The 25,487-nt window shown below is 43.7% G+C and overlaps 1 protein-coding gene across 4 annotated transcripts in view; it reads left to right on the top strand.

The window, feature by feature from the left end:
* The first annotated feature begins 3,063 nt into the window (after window positions 1-3,063).
* Window positions 3,064-25,487, top strand: part of PSEN1 (presenilin 1) — an 86,236-nt gene continuing 63,812 nt past the window's right edge. Inside the window, exons 1-3 of one of the 4 annotated variants that reach the window (XM_033187560.1) lie at window positions 3,064-3,217; window positions 15,486-15,567; window positions 15,657-15,784. In XM_033187560.1, coding sequence (XP_033043451.1) covers window positions 15,710-15,784 — 75 coding nt within the window. In that variant the 5' untranslated portion in view covers window positions 3,064-3,217; window positions 15,486-15,567; window positions 15,657-15,709. Of the gene's footprint in view, window positions 3,218-15,485; window positions 15,568-15,656; window positions 15,797-25,487 lie in introns of all 4 variants that reach the window. The other 3 variants (XM_033187561.1, XM_033187559.1, XM_033187558.1) reach the window with 3 other exon arrangements.

The raw sequence follows: 25,487 nt of genomic DNA, 5'->3' as shown, positions 1-25,487 counted from the left end.
CATGCACCCTTTACCATCCCATTAAAACCTAATCACCCTTACCCTGCTCAATGATTCAAAAAACCAAAAATGAAATTAAACGGTACATGGTATCTGGGCAAGTTACATTCTTCTGAAGTTTCTTTTAAAATCCACCCCCAAGCGGCCGGGCGCAGTGGCTCACACCTGCAATTCCAGCACTTTGGGAGGCCGAGGCGGGCGGATCATGAGGTCAGGAATTCGAGATCAGCCTGACAAATATGGTGAAACCCCGTCTCTACTAAAAAGACAAAAAAATTAGCCGGGCGTGGTGGTGCACTCCTGTAATCCCAGCTACTCGGGAGGATGCAGCAGGAGAATCACTTGAACCCATGAGCTGAGGTCGCACCACTGCACTCCAGCCTGGGCGACAGAGCAAGACTCTGTCTCAAAAAATAAAAATAAAAATAAAAAATCCACCCCAAGCTATTCCTTCACATTCCTATCACATCAATCTCCAATCCCTCCCTCCCCACCCACTGCCAACCCTGCTTAAAAAGATCAGATTCTAATACTTTTTACACACAAAAGCTTCATATTTAAGAACAAAAGTAGTATTTTCCATTAGCAGAATGAAAGATAAGTTGTGGGAGAAGGTTGAACAAAAAAGATATTTTTAAAACTCTTAGCTGGGCACGGTGGCTCACACCTGTAATACCTGGACTTTGGGAGGCCGATGTGGGTGGATCACTAGGTCAGGAGATCGAGACCATCCTGGCTAACACGGTAACAAACCGATCTCTACTAAAAATACAAAAAACAAATTAGCCAGATGTGGTGGCAGGCGCCTGTAGTCCCAGCTACTCGGGAGGCTGAGGCAGGAGAATGGTGTGAACCTGGGAGGCGGAGCTTGCAGTGAGCCAAGATCGCACCACTGCACTCCAGCCTGGGCAACAGAGGGAGACTCCATCTCAAAAATAAAATAAATAAAATAAAATAATTCTCCACCTCCCCTACTTTAACAAGAGTAGGGATTTTGGTTTGTTCATTTACAAGTGCTCGTGCTTGTCGGCAGCACATACGCATTTTACAAGTGCTGAGAACAGTGCCTGATACATAACAGTGCCTGATACATACAGTAGTTCAGTATCAAACAAATATAGGCTAAAACCTATTTGTGAACTACTTCAATCTGATTGCCGTCTGCTAATATTAGTAGGATGTCTTAAAATGCTGATGAACTACTCTTAGAAACAATCTACAAATCAAAATTCTGTGCAAAGATATTCATGGAATATTATACAGTAAAAAATTGGGAAACTAAATATGGTACAATAGGCTGGGCGCGGTAGCTGATGCCTGTAATCCCAGCACTTTGGGAGGCCAAGGTGGGCGGATCACCTGAGGTCAGGAGTTCAAGACCAGCCTGACCAACATGGAGAAACCCCATCTCTACTAAAAATACAAAATAAATTAGCCAGGCGTGGTGGCCCACGCCTGTAATCCCAGCTACTCGGGAGGCTGAGGCAGGAGAATTGCTTGAGCCTGGGAGGCGGAGGTTGCAGTGAACCCAGATCACACCATTGCATTCCAGCCTGGGCAACAAGAGTGAAACTCCGTCTCAAAAAATAAAAAAAAAAATAAATAAATAAGGTACAATAAATTATGGTCCACCCACCTCACAGAATGTCATGAAAATTGTTCATGAATGGCTGGGTGCGGTGGCTCATGCCTATAATCCCAGCACTTTGGGAGGCCAAGGCAGGAGGATCACTTAAGGTTGGGAGTACAAGACCAGCCTGGACAACATGGCGAAACCTCATCTCTATTAAAAATACAAAAATTACTCCAGCATGGTGGTGCAGGCCTGTAATCCCAGCTACTTGGGTGGCTGAGGCTTGAACCTGGGAATCAAAGGTTGCAGTGAGATGAGTTGGCACCACTGCACTCCAGCCTGGGAGACACAGTGAGACTCTGTTTCAACAACAACAGAAAATCCTTCAAGAAAAAGGCAGTAAGATTTTTTTTAAAAGAGCAAACCCTAACTTGGGGTGGATTTTTTATTTTTATTTTTATTTTTTGAGACAGAGTCTTGCTCTGTCGCCCAGGCTGGAGTGCAGTGGTGCGACCTCAGCTCATGGGTTCAAGTGATTCTCCTGCTGCATCCTCCCGAGTAGCTGGGATTACAGGAGTGCACCACCACGCCCGGCTATTTTTTTGTCTTTTTAGTAGAGACGGGGTTTCACCATATTTGTCAGGCTGATCTCGAATTCCTGACCTCATGATCCGCCCGCCTCGGCCTCCCAAAGTGCTGGAATTGCAGGTGTGAGCCACTGCGCCGGCCGCTTGGGGGTGGATTTTAAAAGAAACTTCAGAAGAATGTAACTTGCCCAGATACCATGTACCGTTTAATTTCATTTTTGGTTTTTTGAATACCCGTGTTTGACATTTCTCCATTCACCTTGGTTAAATAAGGTAGTATTCCTTTAGTTTTAGCTTTCGGATATATGTGTAAGTGTGGTATGCTGCCTAATGAATTAGATGTTGGTACTGTCTTTACCAAAACTGGACAAAGAGCTGGCAGCTGCAAAAATCAAGTGACCCAGCAAACCAGGCATATTTTCTGCTCTGTTAGCTTGCCACCTAGAGAGTCTGGTTGTCAAAGTTGGAGTGCAGGAGTCGCGGAGGATGTTTAAAATGCAGTTTCTCAGATTCTCGCCACCCACCAGAAGTTTTGATTCATTGGGTGGTCGAAGAGGGCAGAGATATTTTCAATTTTAACAGCATTTTCTTGATTGTGATGCAGCTGATTCGCAAATAGGTACCCTACAGAAATGACAGGTGTTAAATTTAGGATGGCCATCGCTTGTATGCCGGGAGAAGCACACGCTGGGCCCAATTTATATAGGGGCTTTCGCCCTCAGCTCAAGAGCAGCCTCAGAACCCCGACAATCCACGCCAGCACTCTGGGCGGATTCCGTCAGGTGGGGACCGCCAAGGTGGAGCTCTGGGTTCTTCCCACAATCGTTGCTCCAGGCCGGAGGCCCCGCCCCTTCCTCCTGGCTCCTCCCCTCCCCCGTGGGCCGGCAGCCAACGACACCAGAGCCGGAAATGACGACACCGGTGAGGGTTCTTGGGCGGGGCCTGGGACAGGCAGCTCCGGGGTCCGCGGTTTCACATCGGAAACAAAACAGCGGCTGGTCTGGAAGGAACCTGAACTGCGAGCGGCGGTGGCAACGGCGGCGGCGGCTGAGCGTATGTGCGTGATGGGGAGTCCGGGGAAGACAGGAAGGCACCGCGGACAAGGGCGGCCGCGGGCAGGGCCCGGCCCTTTGTCGCCGCCTGGGCCGCGGAGCCGGTGTCCTAAAAGATGAGGGGCGGGGCGTCGCCGGGTTGGGGCCAGGGAACCCCGTGTGGGAAACCGGGAGGGGCAGCCCGTTTCTTGGGCTTCGGGCGCGGCCGGGTGGAGAGAGATTCCTCGGAGCCTTGATCCGGAAATGCTGTTTGCTCAAAGACGTCTCAGGGCGCAGGTGCTTTGGGCCGGGATTAGTAGCCGTCTGGACTGGAGTGGAGCAGGAGAAAGAGGAAGCGTTTTGGGCTGGGTCTGCTTGAGCAACTGGTGAAACTCCGCGCCTCACGTCCCGGGTGTGTCCTTGTCCAGGGGCGACGGGCACTCCGGGCGAAGTCCGCACTCCTCTCATTCGAGGCGGAAAACGGGGTCTGATGCTTTCTCCTTGGTTGGGGCTGTCTCCAGGCATGCAGGTCCAGTGCCTCTTGTGTTTGCTGTTGCTTCCCTCTCAGATTCTTCTCACCGTTGTGGTCAGCTCTACTTTAGGCACATTAATCTATAGTGGAGGCTGGAATGGGTGAGAGAATTGAGGTGACTTTTCCATAATTCAGGTAAGATGTGACTAGAGTTCGATCTGCGGTGGTGGCAGAGGCTTTGGAAGAAACACGAACGGGACATGGTAACCAATTGAGGATCAGGGAATAAAGTGTGAAGTTGACTAGGAGGTTTTCAGTTTAGAACATGGTAGAGACATTCTCAGAAATAGGAAGAAAGAATGGTTTAGAGAGGAGGGCGAGGAAGTGGTTTGGAAGTGTCACTTTGCGAGTGCCAGCAGGTGAAAATGTCCTATCAACAGGACTAGAGCTGAAAACAGGAGTCAATTCCATAAATTTCCAGTTGATGTTGGAGCAGTGGAGAAGTCTAAGCTAAGAAAGGGGAAGAGAAGGCCAAGGCAAACTCTTAGGAACACTTCTAACGAGGGGGTGGAAGAAGAGCAAGGAGCCAGTTGAGGAGAATGAGTGTGGTTGGAGAACCACCACAGTGCAGGGTCGCCAGAGCTGAGAAAGGGAGGGAGGCTTCAGGAAGGAAAAGGTTGGCAGGAATTTGTTAGGCCTGGTGTAGCAGAAGGAACAGAAGATTTAGAGCAGCACTAGCCAATAGAAATACAATGTGAGGCCCCCTGCGGTGGCTCACGCCTGTAATCCCAACACTTTGGGAGGCCGCGGGACAGATACTTGAGCTCAGGAGTTCGAGACCAGCTGGGACAACATGGCGAAACACCCGTCTCTACAAAAAATTAGCTGGGCGTGGTGGCGCGCGCCTATAGTCCCAGCTGCTCCCAAGCGAGGCTGAGGCAGGAGAATCGCTTGAACCCAGGAGGAGGAGGTTGCAGTGAGCCAAGATTATGCCACTGCACTGCAGCCTGGGCAAAAGAGTGAGATTGTCTCAAAAAAAACATATCTTTTTTGTTTTTCTTTTGGAGAAAAGGCATACAAATTTATTAGCATGCACATTGGGAGAACTACAAGGTGATTATCTCTATTTTAAATTTTCTTTTTTTTTTTGAGGCGGAGTCTTGATCTGTCGCCCAGGCTGGAGTGCCGTGGCGGGATCTCAGTTCACTGCAAGCTCCGCCTCCCGGGTTTACGCCTTTCTCCTGCCTCAGCCTCCCGAGTAGCTGGGACTACAGGCGCCCGCCACTTCGCCCAGCTAGTTTTTTGTATTTTTTAGTAGAGACGGGGTTTCACCGTGTTAGCCAGGATGGTCTCGATCTCCTGAACTCGTGATCCCCCCGTCTCGGCCTCCCAAAGTGCTGGGATTACAGGCTTGAGCCACCGCGCCCGGCTATTTTAAATTTTCTAATAAACATACTATTATTTATTTATTTAATTTATTTTCTTTTTTGAGACGGAGTCTCGCTCTGTCGCCCAGTCTGGAGTGCAGTGGTGCAGTCTTGGCTCACTGCAACCTCTGCCTCCCAGGTTCACGCCATTCTCCTGCCTCAGCCTGCCCAGCAGCTAGGACTACAGGCGCCCACCACCACGCCCGGATAATTATTTTTTGTATTTTTAGTAGAGACAGGGTTTCACCGTGTTAGCCATGATGGTCTCCATCTCCTGACCTCGTTATCCGCCCGCCTTAGCCTCCCAAAGTGCAGGGATTACAAGCGTGAGCCACCGCGCCCGGCCCATAAATGCATTTTTAAAGGTAAAAAGAGGCTGGGCACGGTGACTCATGCTTGTAATCCCAGCACTTTGGGAGGCCGAGGCTGGCGGATCACGAGGTCAGGAGATCGAGACCATCCTGGCTAACACGGTGAAACCCCGTCTATACTAAAAAATACAAAAAAAAAAAAAATTAGCCAGGCGTGGTGGCGGGCGCCTGTAGTCCCAGCTATAGGCCCAGATCTCGCCACTGCACTCCAGCCTGGGCGACAAAGCGAGACTCCGTCTCAAAAAAAGTAAATAAATAAAATAAAAAGAGGTTGGGTGGCCATGCGCGGTGACTCACGCTTGTAATCCCAGCACTTTGGGAGGCCGAGGCTGGTGGATCATGAGGTCAGGAGATCGAGACCATCCCGCCTAACACGGTGAAACCCCGTCTCTACTAAAAATACAAAAAATTAGCTGGACGTGGTGGCGGGTGCCTGTAGTCCCAGCTACTCGGGAGGTGAGGCAGGAGAATCGCTTGAACCCAGGAAGGGGAGGTTGCAGTGAGCCGAGATCGCACCACTGCAGTCCAGACTGAGCTACACAGAGCGAGACTCCATCAGAAAAAAAAAAAAGGTAAGAAGAAACAGATGAAACCAATGTGAATAATTTATTTTAACATAATATACCTAACATATTTTTATTTCAACATCTAACCAGTATAAAAATGTACTTGTGCCGGGCGCGGTGGCTCAAGCCTGTAATCCCAGCACTTTGGGAGGCCGAGACGGGCGGATCACGAGGTCAGGAGATCGAGACCATCCTGGCTAACACGGTGAAATCCCGTCTCTACTAAAAAAAATACAAAAAAAACTAGCCGGGCGAGGTGGCGGGCGCCTGTAGTCTCAGCTACTCGGGAGGCTGAGGTAGGAGAATGGCGTGAACCCGGGAGACGGAGTTTGCAGTGAGCTGAGATCTGGCCACTGCACTCCAGCCCGGGTGACAGAGTGAGACTCCGCCTCAAAAAAAAAAAAAAAAAAAAAGTACTTGTTTTGCTTTTTAGATAGTAAGATCCTTAAGTAAACAGAAGTAATACCTGATACATTAGAATTCCCAACCCTTATCACAGTGTGTAGTTATAAAGAAGAAACCCAGTGTTTGTTGATTGAAAGGCATTAATACTCCTGCTTGGGTAACAGAGTGAGGAAAAAGGTATTAGTGTTGGCTTTTCACAACGCTTTTTATGGTTTCTTGTTTTAAGTTGATCAAAACAAAAGAAAGATTGCAGACAATGCTAAATATAACCAGTGATTTACAAATTAATTAGACATAAATAATCAGTTTTTCATTAAAAATTGGTTGTATTCTGTCCATTTCCACAGAGAATTTTAGACAATGATTTTGAATAATCATACCTCTCTTACAGAGTTATTGAAATTAAATAACTTATTGGGAAAGATTCTTTATAATTATACAAAGGTATATAGGACAAAATAGTCTCATATCCATAGTTCTGAAATCCAAAAACTAAAAGGTTTTTCTTTTTTCTTTTCTGTTTTTTTTTTGAGACGGAGTCTCGCTCTGTCGGCCAGGCTGGAGTGCTATGGCACAATCTCAGCTCACTGCAACCTCCACCTCTCAGGTTCAAGCAATTCTTCTGTCTCAGCCTCCCGAGAAGCTGGGACTACAGGCGTGTGCCACCGCACTGGGCTAATTTTTGTATTTTTAGTAGAGACGGGGGTGTCACCATATTGGCCAGGCTAGTCTCGAACTCCTGACCTTGTGATCCACCCGCCTCAGCCTCCCATAGTGCTGGAATTACAGGCGTGAGCCATCACACCTGGCCAAGGTTTTTCATAACTAATTTGACAGCAAAATCTGGCTTAATTATAGTCTCTATTTTCTTTTTTTAATGTGATTTAAAACTATTCATTTGTTTCACTATAGCTTAATAATGTGTTTGCTTTTCTGCTTCTGAGACCCTGTAGGGACATTATATGACATCTGGTATTTGCATACTACCTTTACAAAATCCAAAAAAATCCGAATTCTAAACACATTTAGTCCCAAGAGTTACAGATAAGGGATTCTGGACTTGCAATTCTAAGTCTTTGTTCGTTTTTATTGCATTTTCTGAGCCAACATAACTATTATTTAAAAACAAGTTGCTATAGTAACTCTACATTACAGACCTCCCCCAAACTCAGTGGTTCAGAGCATGTATTCTCACTCAAGACTCTGCTTCAATGTAGGTAGGTCTGTGGATCAGTGGCGGCAGTTCTTATTTGTATGCCTTATTCTGGGGCCCAGGCTGAAGGGGCAGTGGCTATCCATGGTAAGCTTTTCTCAAGGTACCAGCAGAAGTACCAGAAGCCAAGGCCAACTGCACAAGCATAGTTCAAGTGTCTGCTTATGCCACATCTGCTAAGATTGCATTGACCAAAGCAAGTCATATGATCATGCCCAAAGACTTAGGAGTGGGTAGTAGACTTCTACCACCATGCAGCCAAGCAAACTAAAGGGCCAAGCCTATAACATCACTGGAGAGAGGTGTATTCCTCCCTTGGCCAGGCTGGGGGAGGGAGTGAATATTGGCTGAATAATAATCTAATCTACCACAGATGGTTAACAGGTGGCGTGGGATGGGAGGAGGAGAAAAAAAATCACCAAATGGGATGTATCACTACCCTTGCTCTTTTTAGCGTCTACTGCTTTCACAAAGCCTTTTATAGGGCTGGAGAAATGATTTGCTCCTAGTCTCTTAAAAACCAGAGGAGTCTTTTGAGGATGTATTCCTAAAGTTTTAAAATTAGTTTAAAAAAATTGTTTTATTAATTTCAAGTATAGTCTGGGCACAGTGGCTCACGCCTGTAATCCCAGCTAAGGTGGTGGATCACCTGAGGTCAGGAGTTCAAGACCAGCCAGGCCAACATGGTGACACCTCCATCTCTACTAAAATACAAAAATTAGCTGGGCATGGTGGTGGGCGTCTATAATCCCAGCTACTCAGGAGGCTGAGGCAGGAGAATCGCTTGAACCCAGGAGGTGGAGGTTGCGGTGAGCCATGATCCCGGCATTGCATTCCAGCCTGGGCGACAAGAGTGAAACTATGTCTCACTAATAATAATATGTTCAATTATAGGTTGGAATTTAGAGTTCAGTTACATTTACTATTGGACGTGAACCTTTAAAAACTCAAGTAGAGGCTTTTCCAGCCCATTCATAACATCAGAACTTGAGCTGCCTGTCCAGGGAGAAGCTTTCAAAGTAACACTAAGGCTGATTAAATACTTTTGTAAAATAAAGAATAAATCACAAGCTCATTGGCACTTGAAAACAGCATTGCAGTGCAGATGCAGCAGAAAATACTTGTAACATTTTTCTCGGTGAAAGAGAAACTAGTAGCTTAGAGACATTAAAACAAGCCACAAGCCCTTTGTGCTAGAGATCATGGTTAAAAATCTCCTGAAGATGTTTTTCCACAGTACAAATTTTGTTTATATTTATGTCTGAGGGTGAAAAAAGAAAATGTATCAATAAGTAACCATGTTCTGTAGGAGTTGGAGGTTTTGTTGTTACACTGGGATACAGTGAGAGAAAAAACGTATTAATACTTTTCTGTTGGTACTTTCTTGAATGAGATTTTTAATAAACTTATTTTGAGATTCTGGACATTGCTCCTGTGATAATTTCTGCAGTGCTGATGGGTAGAAGGTTTTCTGGTTAGACAGACTTCTCTGTTCAGCACCTCTGAGTTTGGAGATTATTTGTAGTTCTCCTGGGGCTTTTTTAATCTCTTTGTATATAACAGATAAATTCTAGTTTCCCGTCAGAGAAGGATTTCGTTTTCCTTTTGTCTGATTTAGCAAGTGTCTTGAGATTAAGGAAATGGATGTCAGTTAATTCAAGTGTTGTGCTCTGTCAGTTTGCAGCAGGTTACCAGAGAGCAAAAACACCAAAGTAGATTCTGTCCCTACTCCCACCTACTCCTCAATTCAGGTGCCATGAAAGATCCTCAGATCCCAGTAACTGTTTGTTGTTGTTGTTTACAGGGCTAAGAATGTTAAAAAGTCTCCTAGTGTCTTTTGCCATGCTGCCTGAACAGTGGGGTCATTGACCTCCTTGCAGTCCTCAATTGTTTTCAGCTGTTACTGGACCAAAATCAAATCTAGCTTTGCCTGCCCCTTTCTTTGTCCCAATAGCGCTTGTTTGTTCATCAGTCCTCATTGAAGACCTAGCCCTGTTGCCTGCCTCTGCTTCCTACTGAGCCCCCTGTAAAGAGCAGCTCTCCCAGGGAGGCTCACCTTGTAGCATTGTGATCTTTGGAAGTATCAAGGGAGGCACAAGATTTCTCTGGGTGAACTGGAAAAGACCTGGACTGGGCATCAGAAGACTTGGGTTCTGAAAGCGGCATTGGTATACACTCGCTCTGTAACCCTGTGCAGGCAAAATCTTTTACCTTTTCTGAGTTTTTTTTACATGTCAGTTCAGATTCCTTCCCTCATGAGGTTTCTTTTTTTTTTTTTTTTTTGAGACGGAGTCTTGCTCTGTTGCCCGGGCTGGAGTGCAGTGGCGTGATCTTGGCTTACAGCAAGCTCAACCTCCCGGGTTCATGCCATTCTCCTGCCTCAGCCTCCCAAGTAGCTGGCACTACCGGCGCCCACCACCATGCCTGGCTAATTTTTTTGTATTTTTAGTAGAGACGGGGTCTCACCGTGTTAGCCAGGATAGTCTCTATCTCCTGACCTTGTGATCCGCCCGCCTCGGCCTCCCAGAGTGCTGGGATTACAGGTGTGAGCCACCGCACCCGGCCCCTCATGAGGTTTCTTTAAGACTCAAATGCAAGAATAGATGCGAAAAGAACGTTGAAGATAGTATTGGAAAATGCTAAAGTGACTACTTTATTATTGATGATTTTTACAGGATTTGTCTGAGAAAGCTGCAGTATGACCAGTTTGTACCAGCTTGTATGGTTTCTTGTAATAACTGAACAGATCCTATTAGCATAGGGTAAAAAAGGAAACTACTTCTTTCTTTTTTTTTTTTTTTTTTTGAGGCGGAGTCTCGCTCTGTTGCCCGGACTGGAGTGCAGTGGCCGGATCTCAGCTCACTGCAAGCTCCGTCTCCCAGGTTTACGCCATTCTCCTGCCTCAGCCTCCCGAGTAGCTGGGACTACAGGCGCCCGCCACCTCGCCCGGCTAGTTTTTGTATTTTTAGTAGAGACGGGGTTTCACCGTGTTCGCCAGGATGGTCTCGATCTCCTGACCTCGTGATCCGCCCGTCTCGGCCTCCCAAAGTGCTGGGATTACAGGCTTGAGCCACCGTGCCCGGCCGAAACTACTTCTTTCAAAATGACCAGTGGCTGCAGGGGCTCAGGTCTATAATCCTAACTACTTGGGAGACTGAGGTGGTAGGGTTGCTTGAGGCCAGGAGTTCAAGACCAGCCCGGGCAATACAGCAAGACCCTTTCTCTAAATAAAAAACTAGCCAACCATGTAGTCTCACATGCTTGGGAGGTTGAGGTGGGAGGATCGACTGAGGCCAGGATTGAAGGCTGCAGTGAGCTATGATTGCCACTGTACTCCAGCCTGGGTGACCGAGTGAGACCTTATCTCTTACAGAAAAAAAAAGAAAAAAATTGCGTTATAGCTTATCCTTTTTTTTTGAGATGGAGTCTCACTCCGTCGCCCAGGCAGGAATGCAGTGGTGTAATCTTGGCTCATTACAACCTCCGCCTCCTGGGTTCAAGCGATTCTCCTGCCTCAGCCTCCTGAGTAGCTGGGACTACAGGTGCACATCACCACGCCTGGCTAATTTTTGTATTTTTTAGTAGAGACGGAGTTTCACCATATTGGCCAGACTGATCTGGAACTCCTGACCTTGTGATCTGCCCGCCTCAGCCTCCCAAAGTGCTGGGATTGCAGGTGTGAGCCACTGCGCTTGGCCAGCTTATCCTTTTTTAAAAAAAACATAAATACTAGGATATTGAGATTATTGAAAATGCTTTTGGTGCTTCAGTTTTTAATTTATACTTAGAGCAGTTTTTGAAGTTTAAGATCTCATTTACTTCTAAGTAATAGTTTTACTAGTAATCAAAATCGCTTCAAAATACCGTAATCCTCATTGCTGTAAACTCCTACGGGGCAGGTGTGGAGTTTTATTAAGCGGCTATATAGTGTACTCTGTGAATTCCAACTCCTTGCTTGCCAGATGTGACCTTAAGCAAGTTAACTTCTGTGTGCCACATTGTTTTCCTCTGTAAAAGGATAAAGTGAATATAAGACATTAGTTTATTAAGCCTTAGTTTAATAGTGTTTGTCTCTTAACTTTTGCATATGAGTAGACAGTGTCTTTCTTGTTTAGTGAATAATCAGTCTTATTATTAAATAGTATTTCTACTAAATTTAGTGTATAAGATTATACTAATCTTGTTTAGTGCACGGTAATCACTTCTCATATTTAACCTGTAAGTGTAATATAGTTTATTTATATACCATTTATTTATTTTATTTTTTGAGACAGAGTCTTGCTCTGTCACCCAGGCTGGGGTGCAGTGGCGCAATCTTGGTTCACTGCAACCTACGCCTCCCAGTTTCAAGCGATTCTCCTGCCTCAGCCTCCTTAGTAGCTGGGATTACAGGCACGAGCCACCACACCCAGCTAATTTTTGTGTTTTTAGTACAGACAGGGTTTCACCATGTTGGCCAGGCTGGTCTTGAACTCCTGGCCTCAAGTGATCTGTCTGCCTCGGCCTCCCATAGTGCTGGGATTATAGGCGTGAGCCACTGCATCCAACCTACTTACCTTTTGTTTTTGCTTGCTTTACCCTTTCTTTGCCTTGTTTCATTTGGCTAAGATTGTCTTGTTTACTTGCTTTGTTTCTGAGGGATTATATGAGATTTCTATGGGTTTTTCCATAATGGAGTGTACTTTTATTATTTTATTATTTGTTTTTTTGAGACAGGGTCTCACTCTGTCACTCAGGCTGGAGTGTAGTGATGCAGTCACTGCTCACTGCAGCCTCAACTTTCTTGGCTCCAGTGATCCTTCCACCTCAGCCTCCTGAGTAGCTGGAACCATAGGCACCCACCACCCACACCCAGCCATTTTTTGTGTATGTGTGTTTTTAGTAGAAACAGGGTTTCACCATGTTGGCCAGGCTAGTCACGAACTCCTGGCCTCAAGTAATCCATCCGTCTCAGCTTCCCACAGTGCTGGGTTTACAGGCATGAACCACCGAACCCGGCCTCATGCAATTTATTGACTACTTACTCACTGAAGTGAACTTGTATGGATACTCAAAAAGTGCAGTTTCTACTGAATACATACTGTTTTTGCGTCATACTAAAGCTGAACAGTTTTACATTGAACTGTCATTAGGGACTGTCTGTATTGTGAAATCTTAATTTTGTCCTTATTGAAAGACAGGAACAGGGCTGGTCGTGGTGGCTCACACCTGTAATCCTGGCAGTTTGGGAGGCTGATGTGGGTAGATCACTTGTGGTCAGGAGTTTGAGACCAGCCTGGCCAACATGGTGAAACCCAGTCTCTACTAAAGATACAAAAATTAGCTGAACATGGTAGTACACACCTGAAATCCCAGCTATTCGGGGAGCTGAGACACGAGAATTGCTTGAACCCAGGAGGTAGCAGTTCCAGTGAGTGAGATCGTGCCACTACACACCAGCCTGGGTGACAGAGCAAGACTGTGTCTCAAAATAAAGACAGCAACAAAGGTATCAATAACTCTAAATATAGGTTAAATTCCCACAAAAATCTCATTTTGAAAAATCTTTTTTTTTGTTGTTTGAAACAGAGTCTCACTCTGTTGCCCAGGCTGAGTACAGTGACGAGATCTTGGCTCATTGCAGCCTCTAATTCCTGGACTCAAGCAGTCCTCCCCCCTCAGCCTCCTGAGCAGTTGGAACTACTACATATGCATCCCGCCTGCACCCAGCTAATTCGTGTTTTTTAGAGATAGTGTCTTCCTGTGTTGCCCAGGCTGGAGACTGATCTGCAACTCCTGGCCTTAACCACTTTATTTTTTAAGCAAATTTGCACCATGTTTTCAGTTAATATGAATTTGCATTTCACTGATCTCATGCTAGCTGACAATGGGCTGAAGGTGAAGGGAGGAGAAAGATGGACATGGTATATAAAAGCATGTATGATAAAGTAGAACGTCACCTTGGTTAAAAATGTGTAATGATTTGAATGATACAAATATAAGTAGTTAAGAGTTATTTTGAACTTGATACCTTTGCTAGAGGAAAAGGTACTATATGCATTTTTTATGAAAAATCATTAGAAGAAAAAATGGAATATTTAGAGGAAAGTATATCCTTTTTTTTTTTTTTTTTTTTTTGTTGAGACGGAGTCTCGCTCTCTCGCCCAGGCTGGAATGCAGTGGCCGGATCTCAGCTCACTGCAAGCTCCGCCTCCCGGGTTTACGCCATTCTCTCGCCTCAGCCTCCCGAGTAGCTGGGACTACAGGCGCCCGCCATCTCGCCCGGCTAATTTTTTGTATTTTTTTAGTAGAGACGGGGTTTCACCGTGTTAGCCAGGATGGTCTCGATCTCCTGACCTCGTGATCCGCCCGTCTCGGCCTCCCAAAGTGCTGGGATTACAGGCTTGAGCCACCGCGCCCGGCCGGAAAGTATATCCTGATGTTAAAAGTGAAAATGAAATAGGACATTGAAAAAAATTTTTTTAATGTAAATATGTATATGGTAATGTATTAATTAGCATTAGGTATGTACATGGATTTTTCCTGTGTTTCTGAAGACCTGTGAAAAGGAGAAGTTGAAATCATGAAGAATTGGCTGATGGAAATTAAGGTAGACAGGCAAATGGAAATGTGGCCCCCCAAGAGGGTGGGTGAACTCTGAGAGACACAGTCATTCCTGTAAATAAGGCTGTCCCAACATCAAAGGAGAGGCCTGAGACTGGGAGTCAGGAGTCTGCCATTCTTTTTTTTTTGAAATGGAGTCTCACTCTGTCGCCCAGGCTGGAGTGTGATGGCGCCATCTCAGCTCACTGCAACCTCCACCTCCTGGGTTCAAGTGATTCTCCTGCCTCAACCTCTTGAGTAGCTGGGATTACAGGTGCATGCCACCACGCCCGGCTAATATTTGTATTTTTAGTAGAGGTGGGGTTTCACCATGTTGGTCAGGCTGGTCTCGAACTCCTGACCTCATGATCGACCTGCCTTGGCCTCCCACAATGGTGGGATTACAGGCATGAGCCACTATACCTGGCCAAGTCTGCGATTCTTGCCAGCTCTACCCAGTTGTGTCATCTTAAGCAAGTCACTGAACTTCTCTGGATTCCCTTCTCCTTTTGTAAAATAAGCATGTTATCTGTTCATCCTGCCTTGGGCATTGTGATAAGGATAAGATGAGATTATAGAATTGTACAAAATTAAAAGTGCTAGACAAATGATTTTATGAAAATATAAAGATTAGGTTGAATTGGTCTGCATAGAAAAAGGAATGTTGGGGAGAACATTCCTTAAGATTACTCAGCTTCCTTGGCTAGAAATTGGAAGTCATTAAGTATCTTTGTGGTTGAAAATGTTTGGTGTCGGCCAGGCGTGGTGGCTCAAGCCTGTAATCCCAGCACTTTGGGAGGCCGAGACGGGCAGATCACGAGGTCAGGAGATCGAGACCATCCTGGCTAACATGGTGAAACCCCATCTCTACTAAAAAAAATACAAAAAACTAGCTGGGCGAGGTGGTGGGCGCCTGTAGTCCCAGCTACTCGGGAGGCTGAGGCAGGAGAATGGCGGGAACCCAGGAGGCGGAGCTTGCAGTGAGCTGAGATCCGGCCACTGCACTCCAGCCCAGGCGACAGAGCGAGACTCCGTCTCAAAAAAAAAAAAAAAAAGAAAGAAAATGTTTGGTGTCTCAGGTGGTTCTACTTATTGCTAAAGCGGTCTACCTTGAGCTCATAGTAAATTTGTCAGTTGAAGGTGGTGATAAATTAATACATTCCTGGTTTACAAATTGGTCTTATAAGTATTTGATTGGTTTAAATGAATTTACTAGGATTTAACTAACAATGGATGACCTGGTGAAATCCTATTTCAGACCTAATCTGGGAGCCTGCAAGTGACAACAGCCTTTGAAGTCCTTAGACAGCTTGGCCTGGAGGAGAACACATGAAAGAAAGGTTTGTTTTTGCTTAGTTAATCTATGAAACTATTTTTTAAAACAGTATAATTGTAGTGTACAAAGTTCTGTTTTTCTTTCCCTTTTCAGAACCTCAAGAGGCTTTGTTTTCTGTGAAACAGTATTTCTATACAGTTGCTTCAATGACAGAGTTACCTGCACCGTTGTCCTACTTCCAGAATGCACAGATGTCCGAGGACAACCACCTGAGCAATACTGTACGTAGCCAGGTACAGTGTCAGTCTCTGCAACTGTCTTTGCCAGACTGGATTCACTTATCATCTTCCCTTACCTCTAAGAAATGCTGAGGGGGCTGAGCAGGCTTTCTCTACTTTACCAAATTTACAATCTATTTGTTGAACTTCAGCTGATTGTTGGGGGACACAGGGCTGTTTAACACACAGGTGTTGATACAGTTCCTACCTAACTCACATATCACCACCTCAGGTGAAGCCTTCTCCAGCTTCCCAAGGTGTGCAGCACCTCAGAGTTCACGTTGTTTATTATTTTACCTATCTTGTTCTTCTCCTATGGCTGAGTTTATTTTATTTACTGTATTCAGTACCTAACAGTTCCTGTTAGTGCTCAGTAAATATGATTGTACAATGTAAGGATAAGTGTAGAAATTCTAAGAGTTCAAAGAGGGATTCAGGAAAGGAATGTAATCTGTGCTGTGGGACAAAGAGACTCCTCACCAGCTACATACACAGATGTCAAATCTGTCTACAACTCTACTAGCTAATCATTATAAAGTGAGAGCAGAGGCCAGGGCGTGGTGGCTCATGCCTATAATCCCAGCACTTTGGGAGGCCGAGGCGGGGAGATCACCCAAGGTCAGGAGTTCAAGACCAGCTTGGTCAACATGGAGAAACCCCGTCTCTACTGACAATACAAAAATTAGCTGGGCTTGATGGTGGGTGCCTGTAATCCCAGCTATTTGGGAGGCTGAGCCAGGAGAACTGCTGGAACCCAGGAGATGGAGGTTGCAGTGAGCTGAGATTGCGCCATTGCACTCCAGCCTGGGCGACAAGAGCGAAACTCTGTCTCAAAAAAAATAAATAAATACAAAATAAATAAATAAATAGAGAAAGAAAAAGAAAGAAAAGGAGCGCAGACTGCATGGATATTCTGTAGTCCTACAGTATCTGTAGGATTTTTAGAGGCGGAACCAGAATAGAGGAAAACACAAGGCCAACTATAACCTATCTAGTTGTACTAGGTGTGGGGTCAGATTTTCCTCTGTTAGGACCAGAGAGCAGAGCTAGGAACAGTGGTGGAAGTTACCAGGCAATAAGGTCTGGATCAATAAAACGAACTTTCTCATAGCCTGGCTTGGTGGTGGATGCCTGTAGTCCCAGCTACTCAGGAGGCTGAGGTACAAGGATTGCTTGAGTCTAGGTGTTTGAGTCCAGCATGGGCAACATAGAGAGGCTCTGTATTTTTTATTTTTTTTAATTTTCCCACAGTTATTGTACATCTGGGCTGCCTTGTAGGCTTGTGTGTACTTTTCACTACAAACAGTCACAAAGGGCTGAAAGGCCACTCTAGCAAAATCTGTAGAGGACTAGTCTGTGAATTCAGCAATTGAACTAGAGCACTGGATGGCCTGGAACTTCCTTTTACACTCTGAAGGTTTAGGATTCTTCACTTTTCTCATCAGTAAAATTAGATAATTTACTAGCTAATTTGAAAATTCTTTCCCAGCTAGAAAGTTTTGATGTACCTAGAAGCTAGGATGGCCAGTTGTCCCAGTTTGTCTAAAACTAGAGGTTCTGGAACACAGGACTTTCAGTTTTAAAATTGGGACAGTCCTGAGCAATAGGATCAAATCAGTTATCTACCAGAAGTGTGTAATCAAATTGAAACAATTTTGGATCTGACTAACCAAGTCTTATTCACTTAGTTGACTTTCTTGGTTAACTTCGAGTACTATTACAGTTCTATATTGTTAGAGTTCAAATAGAATATAACCTCTAAAGCATTTCTTGGTCCAAAGGTTAAATGTTGCCTTTAGCTTCATTTCTTCAATTCTAAGCACATACTGTGACGAGCTGCTATAGCCTAGAAAATAGTTTTCTTTTTGTGGGCTGCGGTGCATAATCTCATTCATAGTAAAGGGATTTGAAGTTTGATGACAGAATAGTCAGAGAACTGAAGTTGTGTTTGTTTTTTTAGCCCAAATATTATTTCTCAAGTTTTTGTTGTGAAATGTTTCAAGGACATACAGAAAGTATGGCACTTAATGTAACAGGCACCCATGTACCTATCACCCAACTTTATTAAACTTTAACATCTTATTTGCTCGTTTTTTGATAAGCTTTTTTTGCTTCTGTTGCTTATTGATCCTACGCTAAATGAAATCCTAACTAAACAAAACAAGATTTTGCATTTAATTTGAAAAGAGACTAGTTATATGACAAAAAAATTGCAGATAAAATTGAAGTGCCCCTCCCCCATTCCTTTTCCTCTTTTCTCAGGATAGTTACTGTCCTGAATTGGGTATTTATCATGTTTACTATAATAAAATTGGGTATTAGGCTTACTGTAATATTTATGTACATAAATCATATCATATTATGTAATACACTTGGCATGTTTTAAAACTTTAGGCCGGGCGTAGTGGCTCACACCTGTAATCCCAGCACTTTGGGAGGCCGAGGCTGGTGGATCATGAGGTCAGGAGTTCAAGACCAGCCTGGCCAACATGGTGAAACCCTGTCTCTACTAAAAAAAAATACAAAATTTAGCCGGGTGTGATGGCGGGCGCCTGTAATCCCAGCTACTCCAGAGGCTGAGGCAGAGAATTGCTTGAACTCGGGAGGTGGAAGTTGTAGTGAGCCAAGATCTCACCATTGCACTCTACACTCTAGCCTGGGTGACAGAGTGAGACTCTGTCTCCAAAAAAAAAAAAAAAAAAAAAGCAGCTGGGTGCGGTGGCTTACTCCCAAAGTAATCCCAGCACTTTGGGAGGCCAAGGAGGGTGGATCACAGGGTCAAGAGACTGAGACCATCCTGGTCAACATGGTGAAACCTCGTCTCTACTAAAAAATACAAAAATTAGCTGGGTGTGGTAGTGCACGCATACCTGTAGTTCCAGCTGCTCAGGAGGCTGAGGCAGGAGGATCACTTGAACCCGGGAGGCAGAGGTTGCAGTGAGCAGAGATCATGCCACTGCACTCCAGCCTGGCGACAGAGTGAGACTCCATCTCAAAAAACAAAACACAAAAAACTTTGTATAGTTTGTGTCTGAAAGTTGAAGAGAATTTCCACATATATGTTAGTATATGTTGCAAAAGAGACATTCCTTTGTAGAATTTTAGGCATTCATGTATACGTAGATGCATGTAGCTCTAGCATTCGTTTTCTCTTGTGAATATATAAAAATTGTTCTGTTTGGCCGGGCGCGGTGGCTCAAGCCTGTAATCCCAGTACTTTGGGAGGCCGAGACGGGCGGATCACGAAGTCAGGAGATCGAGACCATCCTGGCTAACCCGGTGAAACCTCGTCTCTACTAAAAAAAATACAAAAAAACTAGCCGGGCGAGGTGACGGCCCCTGTAGTCCCAGCTACTCGGGAGGCTGAGGCAGGAGAATGGCGGGAACCCGGGAGGCGGAGCTTGCAGTGAGCCGAGATCCGGCCACTGCACTCCAGCCTGGGCGACAGAGCGTGACTCCGTCTCAAAAAAAAAAAAAAAATTGTTCTGTTTACAGACATTTGGTAGGTTCCAGTTTTTCACAATAACTGACAGTACTGCTGTGACATACTAATTCATTAGTCTGTGTGCCCTTGTGTGAGTTTCTCAAAGATAGTTGCTGTGATTGGATATTTGGGTCTTAGAACTATTTTAGAGATTGCTAGGATTCTTCCAAAGTGGTTATGCATCAAGAGTATATTGCAGGCCAGGTTCACGGCCATATTACCTATCTTGGAAAAATAAGAGAAGAAAAACATGGGTGATCTTGGTGATTTCCCCCTTTCATTTTCTAAATGTTCTATAATACTAAATGTTCGATAATACTAAATATAATATTAAATGTTTTAATAATTTAAAAAGCTGTTTTGAAAAAAGTAATCTCACTCTGTCACCCAAGCTGGAGTGCGGTGGTGCTATCTCAGTTTGCCGCAACCTCAACCTCCCAGGCTTAAGTGATCCTACCACCTCAGCCTCCCAGGCAGCTGGGACCACAGGCTCATGCCACCACACCCGGCTACTTTTTTGTATTTTTGGCAGAAACAAAATTTCACCATGTTGCGCAGTCTGGTCCCGAACTTCTGAGCTCAAGTGGTCCACCTGTCTTGGCTTCCCAAAGTGCTGGGATTACAGGGGTGAGTCACCGTGCCCAACCTAAAATATTTTTTATATTTTTTAATGTGAAGAAAGGTCACAAAAGAATAGTATGCTACCTGTGGAATATCTGTGGAATGGGATCAAGCATTCAAAGTTTTCTGTGATGACTGACTAAAGTCATGGAGTTAGAACAGCTGATACAAAAGAAACCAAAAAAGGCCGGGCATGGTGGCTCACACGTAATCCCAGCACTTTGGGAGGCCGAGGCGGGCAGATCACTTGAAGTCGGGAGTTTGAGACCAGCCTGGCCAACATGGTGAAACCCTGGTTAGCATGAGATCTTTGAGAGCATTCTTATATTCTTATTGGTAATTGCAGTTTATATTGTGCCCTTGTCATCAATAAAAGCTTCAGTTATGTTTCTTAGTCTCCATTTGAAAAAAAATAAATGTTCACTGGGCTTAGTGGCTCACACCTATAATCCCAGCACTTTGGGAGGCTAAGGTGGGTGGATTACTTGAGGCCAGGAGTTCCAGACCAGCCTGGCCATCATGGTGAAACCCGTCTCTATTAAAAATACAAAAATTAGCCAGGCATGGTGGTGTGCCCTTGTCATCCCAGCTACTTGGGAGACTGAGGCACGAGGATTGCTTTCAGGGTTCACCTGGGGAGGTCAAAGCTGCATTTAGCCAAGATCACACCATTGCACTCCAGCCTAGGTGACAAAGTGAGACCCTGTCTCAAATAAATACATAAAAATAAGCAAAAAACAAACCTAGAAGCTATTTAAAGGACCTTGAGGAGATAAAAAAATAAATGAAAGGGGTGATCTAAATTTAAATAGAATCTGCAGGTCCAGTTAGCCTTTGACAGTGTTATTGTATCGTTTATAGTTATGAATTTGTTTTCTCAGTTGTGTTAAAGTGGAGTAAGGCAAAAAAGAACTTAAAATCTCAATGACCTCCAGAGAAACATGCTAGCTTTTGCATGAGTAAAATCTCTTAGGCACAAATCTTAATACATATTAAGAAACTTTAGGCTTAAGCCTAACATAACAGCCCCATAAATGTTCAGTATTATTTCTAACCGGTTATGTCAACTGTTTGTGGAAATGACAGCCTTTCTTGGCATTAGAGGAATGGTTAAACCTCTGACTCCAGGGAATCACAAAGCTTGGTCAGATGCTGAATGGAATTATGTGTGTTGTTGGAAACATGTTCCCTATGATTAATAAATGTTTTCAAGTTTTCCACTTAACTTGCCAGTTCTTTGGTTAAGCCACTCTTCTAGTTCTGTCCTACAGAGCAGGCTTAGAGCCCCACATTTCTCATTGTAGAAATTCAAACAATATCCATTAAGTCTTTTTTTTTTTTTTTTCCCATTAAGTCTTAAAGGATTAATACATTTTCTTTCCTTTTTTTTTTTTGAAATGGAGCCTCCCTCTGTTGCTCAGGCTGGTGTTCAGTTGCACGATCTCGGCTCACTGCAGCCTCTGCCTCCTAGGTTCAAGTGATTCTCCTGCCTTAGCCTCCCGAGTAGTTGGAATTAGAGGGGTGTGCCACCACACCTGGGTAATTTTAGCATTTTAGATAGAGATGGGGTTTCACCATGTTGGTCAGGTTGGTCTTGAACTCCTGACCTCAAGTGATCTGCCCACCTAGGCCTCTCAAAGTGTTGGGATTACAGGCATGAGCCACCGTGACTGCCAATACATTTTCTTATAAATATTAATTATTGAAAACATGTATTTTAAGTAAATATTCACACTATAAGTATGTTAACATAATTGAATACATTATAACCACGTAGGCATGTTAACTGCTTACATGTGTGCATGAAATATTAAGGGAAAAGGGTAGAATATAATATTTGTAAACACTTATAACTATGTATATGTGTGTATATATTGAAAAACATTAGGATTTGGGGTGTTGTAAAAATAAGTTACTGTTTTCTTTATAAAATTACCTAAGTTCATATTCAACTACACACAATTATAAACTTAATTATAGAGCTGGGTGTGGTGGCTCATGTCTGTATTCCTAGTACTTTGGGAGGCTGAGGCAGGAGGATCCCTTCAGACCAGGAGTTTGAGACTAGACTGGGTAACATAGCACGATCTTGTCTCTACAAAAAAAACTGTGAAAATTAGTGGGGTGTGGTAGTGTGCTTCTGTGGTTCCAGCTACTTGGGAAGCTGAGGCAGGAGAATTGTTTGAGAGTAGGAGGTTGAGGCTGCAGTGAGCTGTAATCATGCCACTGCACTTCAACCTGGGCAACAGAGTGAGACCCTGCCTCAAAAAAAGAAAAAACTGTGTGGCAAAAACTGCCGTGAACAAAGTCCAAAACAAACTAGGACAAAGGCTTGAAATACACGACAGATATATCCCAATATACATAGAATTCTTATGAAATTAAAAAGGAACATGAACAACTAAGTAGCAAAGGTTACAAGCAATATTTATGGAGTAAGAAATAGAAATGACAATAAATATATGAAAAGCCTAGTTGATCAGCCTTACTAATAGAGATAAAAATTAAAACTTCACTTCTTACCTATCAGTGAGTTAAAATTGATACACTGCTACTGAGGTTGTAGGGAAATAGACTTTCTTGTATGCTGTGTTCTTTGGAGTTAAGTTAGTATTTATTTGGAGGCAAGCTATTAATTGAATCTATAGATATACATGCCTTTTGGAAATAATTTAGCAATTAAATCTAACCTAATCTAATCTGATCTAGCATTTTACTTCTAGAGGTTTATCCTATAAAAATATTACCAGAGGAGTGCCAAGAATTTTTATTGAAGTTTTATTTATAACAGTGAGAATGTGGCAATAATCTCACTCTTTATATTAATTGCTTATGGTTTACTCAGTTAGTAGTGTAAAGGTAGTGGTTAACAGTAGGGTCTCTTGACTACACAGTTGGACTTTGAATCTCTGTTCTAGAACTTCTTAGCACTATGATATTTGGCAGATTATCTGGCCTCACTAAACTTCAGTTTCTTTATCTGTTAAATAAAGTTTATAGCAATTAACTTAGAGTTTTATTTAAATTAAATGAGATAACCTGAATTAGTACACTACCTAGCACATACTTGTTCAATAAATATTAACATTTCTTATGAAAATTGTCATATTTAAGAATGAGGTATATTTATATGTCCAACATAGAATCAAATATATTTTATCATTATTATTTTTTTTGAGACAGGGTCTCCTTCTATCACCCAGGCTAGAGTATAGTGGTGTGATCATAGCTCACTGCAGTCTCTTAAGTCCTGGGCTCAAGTGATTCTTCCATCTCAGCCTTGTGAATAGCTGGGAGTACAGGTGTGTGCCACCATGCCTGGCTAATATTTTTTGTTGTTAGTTTTCCTTTTTTTGGTAGAGCTGGGGTCTCGCTATGTTGCCGAGGCCGGTCTTGAACTCCTGGGCTCAAGCGATTCTCCCTTCTTGGCCTCCTGAAGCATACAGATTTTTTAGGGCAGTGAAACTATTCTGTATGATACTGTAATCATGGAAACCTGTCGTTGTCTGTTTATACAAACCCATAGACTGTATAACACCAAAAGTGAACCCTAAGGTAAACTGTGGACTGTCAATGTAGGTTCATCTGTTGTAACAGTTTACCACAGTGGTGCAGGATGTTGACAGAGAGAGGCTATGCCTGTTGGAGAGGGTATGTGGGAACTCTCTACTTTCTGCTCAATTTTGCTGTGGATCTAAGATTCCATTTAAAAATATTTTATGGCATGGTGGCTCATACTTGTAATCCTATCACTTTGGAAGGCTGAGGCGGATGGATCACTTGAGCTCAGGAGTTTGGGACCAGCCTGGGCAACATGGTGAAACCCCATCTCTACGAAAAAAAAAAAAGTAAATAATAATAATAATAATTAGCTGGGCATGGTGGCATATGCCTATAGTCCCAGGTACTTGGGAGGCTGAGGTGGGAGGATGACTTGAGCCTGGGAAGTGGGGGTTGCAGCGAGCAGTGATCATGCCACTGCACTCCAGCCTGGACAACAGAGCCAGACTCCGTCTCAAAAATAAATAAATAAATAAATAAATAAATAATATAAATAAAAATAAGAATATTTTGGAAGAAATGAGCTGTCAAGCCACAAATGCAAAAGGCTTCAAGTTCCCATCTTTTAGAAATACATACTAAAATATTTATGAAGGAAATGATATATCTAAGATTTGCCTCAAAATAATACTGGAGTGGCAAAATGAGGTGAGGGGGAGAGTAGATGAAACAAGATTAGCATGAGTTCATAATTATTGAAGTTGAATAAATTGCACATGGGCTTTATTGTACATTTCTAACAATGTTTGTTTGAATTTTTTCTGTGATAAAAAGGTTTTTATTTATTTTTTTTTGAGATGGAGTGTCCCTCTGTCGCCCAGGCTGGAGTACAGTGGCACGATCTCGACTCACTGCATGCTGCGCCTCGTGGGTTCACACCATTCTCCTGGCTCAGCCTCCCGAGTAGCTGGGACTACTTAGGTGCCTGCCACCATGCCCGGCTCATTTTTTGTATTTTTAGTAGAGATGGAATTTCACCGTGTTAACCAGGATGGTCTCGATCTTCTGACCTCGTGGTCTGCCCGCCTCAGCCTCCCAGAGTGCTGGGATTACAGGCTTGAGCCACTGCGCCTGGCCTTTCTTTAAAATAGCTTTATAGATAATACCATGCTTAAGTCATCATTCTCATATTTAGCTACCAAGATTTTTCCTTTTGGAAATCCCTCGGTATTCTAGTACCACTTTCCTCTCATTTGACACTTTTCAAAGCACCTACGCACTCCTTTGAGAAAGATGTATTTTTTTTTTCTTTTTTTTTTGCAATAGAGTTTCACTCTTGTTGCCCAGGCTGGAGTGCAGTAGCACAATCTTGGCTCACTGCAACCTCTGCCTCCTGGGTTCAAGCTATTCTCCTGCCTCAGCCTCCTGAGTAGCTGGGATTCAGGTGCATGCCACCACACCTGGCTAATTTTTTTGTTTTTTTGTTTTTTTTTTTTTTGGAGAGATGGGGTTTTACCATGTTGGCCAGGCTGATCTCAAACTCCTGACCTCAGATGATCCGTCCGCCTCAACCTCCCAAAGTGCTGGGATTACAGGCATGAGCCACCACCCCCAGCCCAAGAAAGATATGTTTTTGAAAACAGTTTTATTGTGGTATAATTGATGTAAAATGTACATGTTTAAAGTATACAGTGTGATAAGTTTTGATATATATGTATACTTTTTTTCTTTTTTATTATACTTTAAGTTCTAGGGTGCCTGTGCACAATGTGCAGGTTTGTTACATATGTATACATGTGCCATGTTGGTGTGCTGCACCCATTAACTCCTCATTTACATTAGGTATATCTCTTAATGCTATCCCTCCCCCCCCATATGTATAATCTTGAAACCACCACCACAGTTAAGATAATGAACATGTCCATTACCTCCAGAAGTTTCTTCATGCTTTGTTGTAATCTCTCTTTCTCCTCCGATTCCTCCCCATCCCCAGGCAACCATGTTTTGTCACTGTGCCCAGCCATTTACTGTAATTTTATATAAATAGTATCATACAGGCCTGGCACGGTGGCTCACGCCTGTAACCCCAGCACTTTGGGA

Source organism: Trachypithecus francoisi, unplaced genomic scaffold, assembly GCF_009764315.1.
Source record: "Trachypithecus francoisi isolate TF-2019V2 unplaced genomic scaffold, Tfra_2.0 Lachesis_group3, whole genome shotgun sequence".
NCBI classification, from domain to species: Eukaryota; Metazoa; Chordata; class Mammalia; order Primates; family Cercopithecidae; genus Trachypithecus; species Trachypithecus francoisi.
The sequence above is the reverse complement of the archived record's forward strand: the minus strand, read 5'-3'. Positions and strand labels throughout refer to the sequence as shown.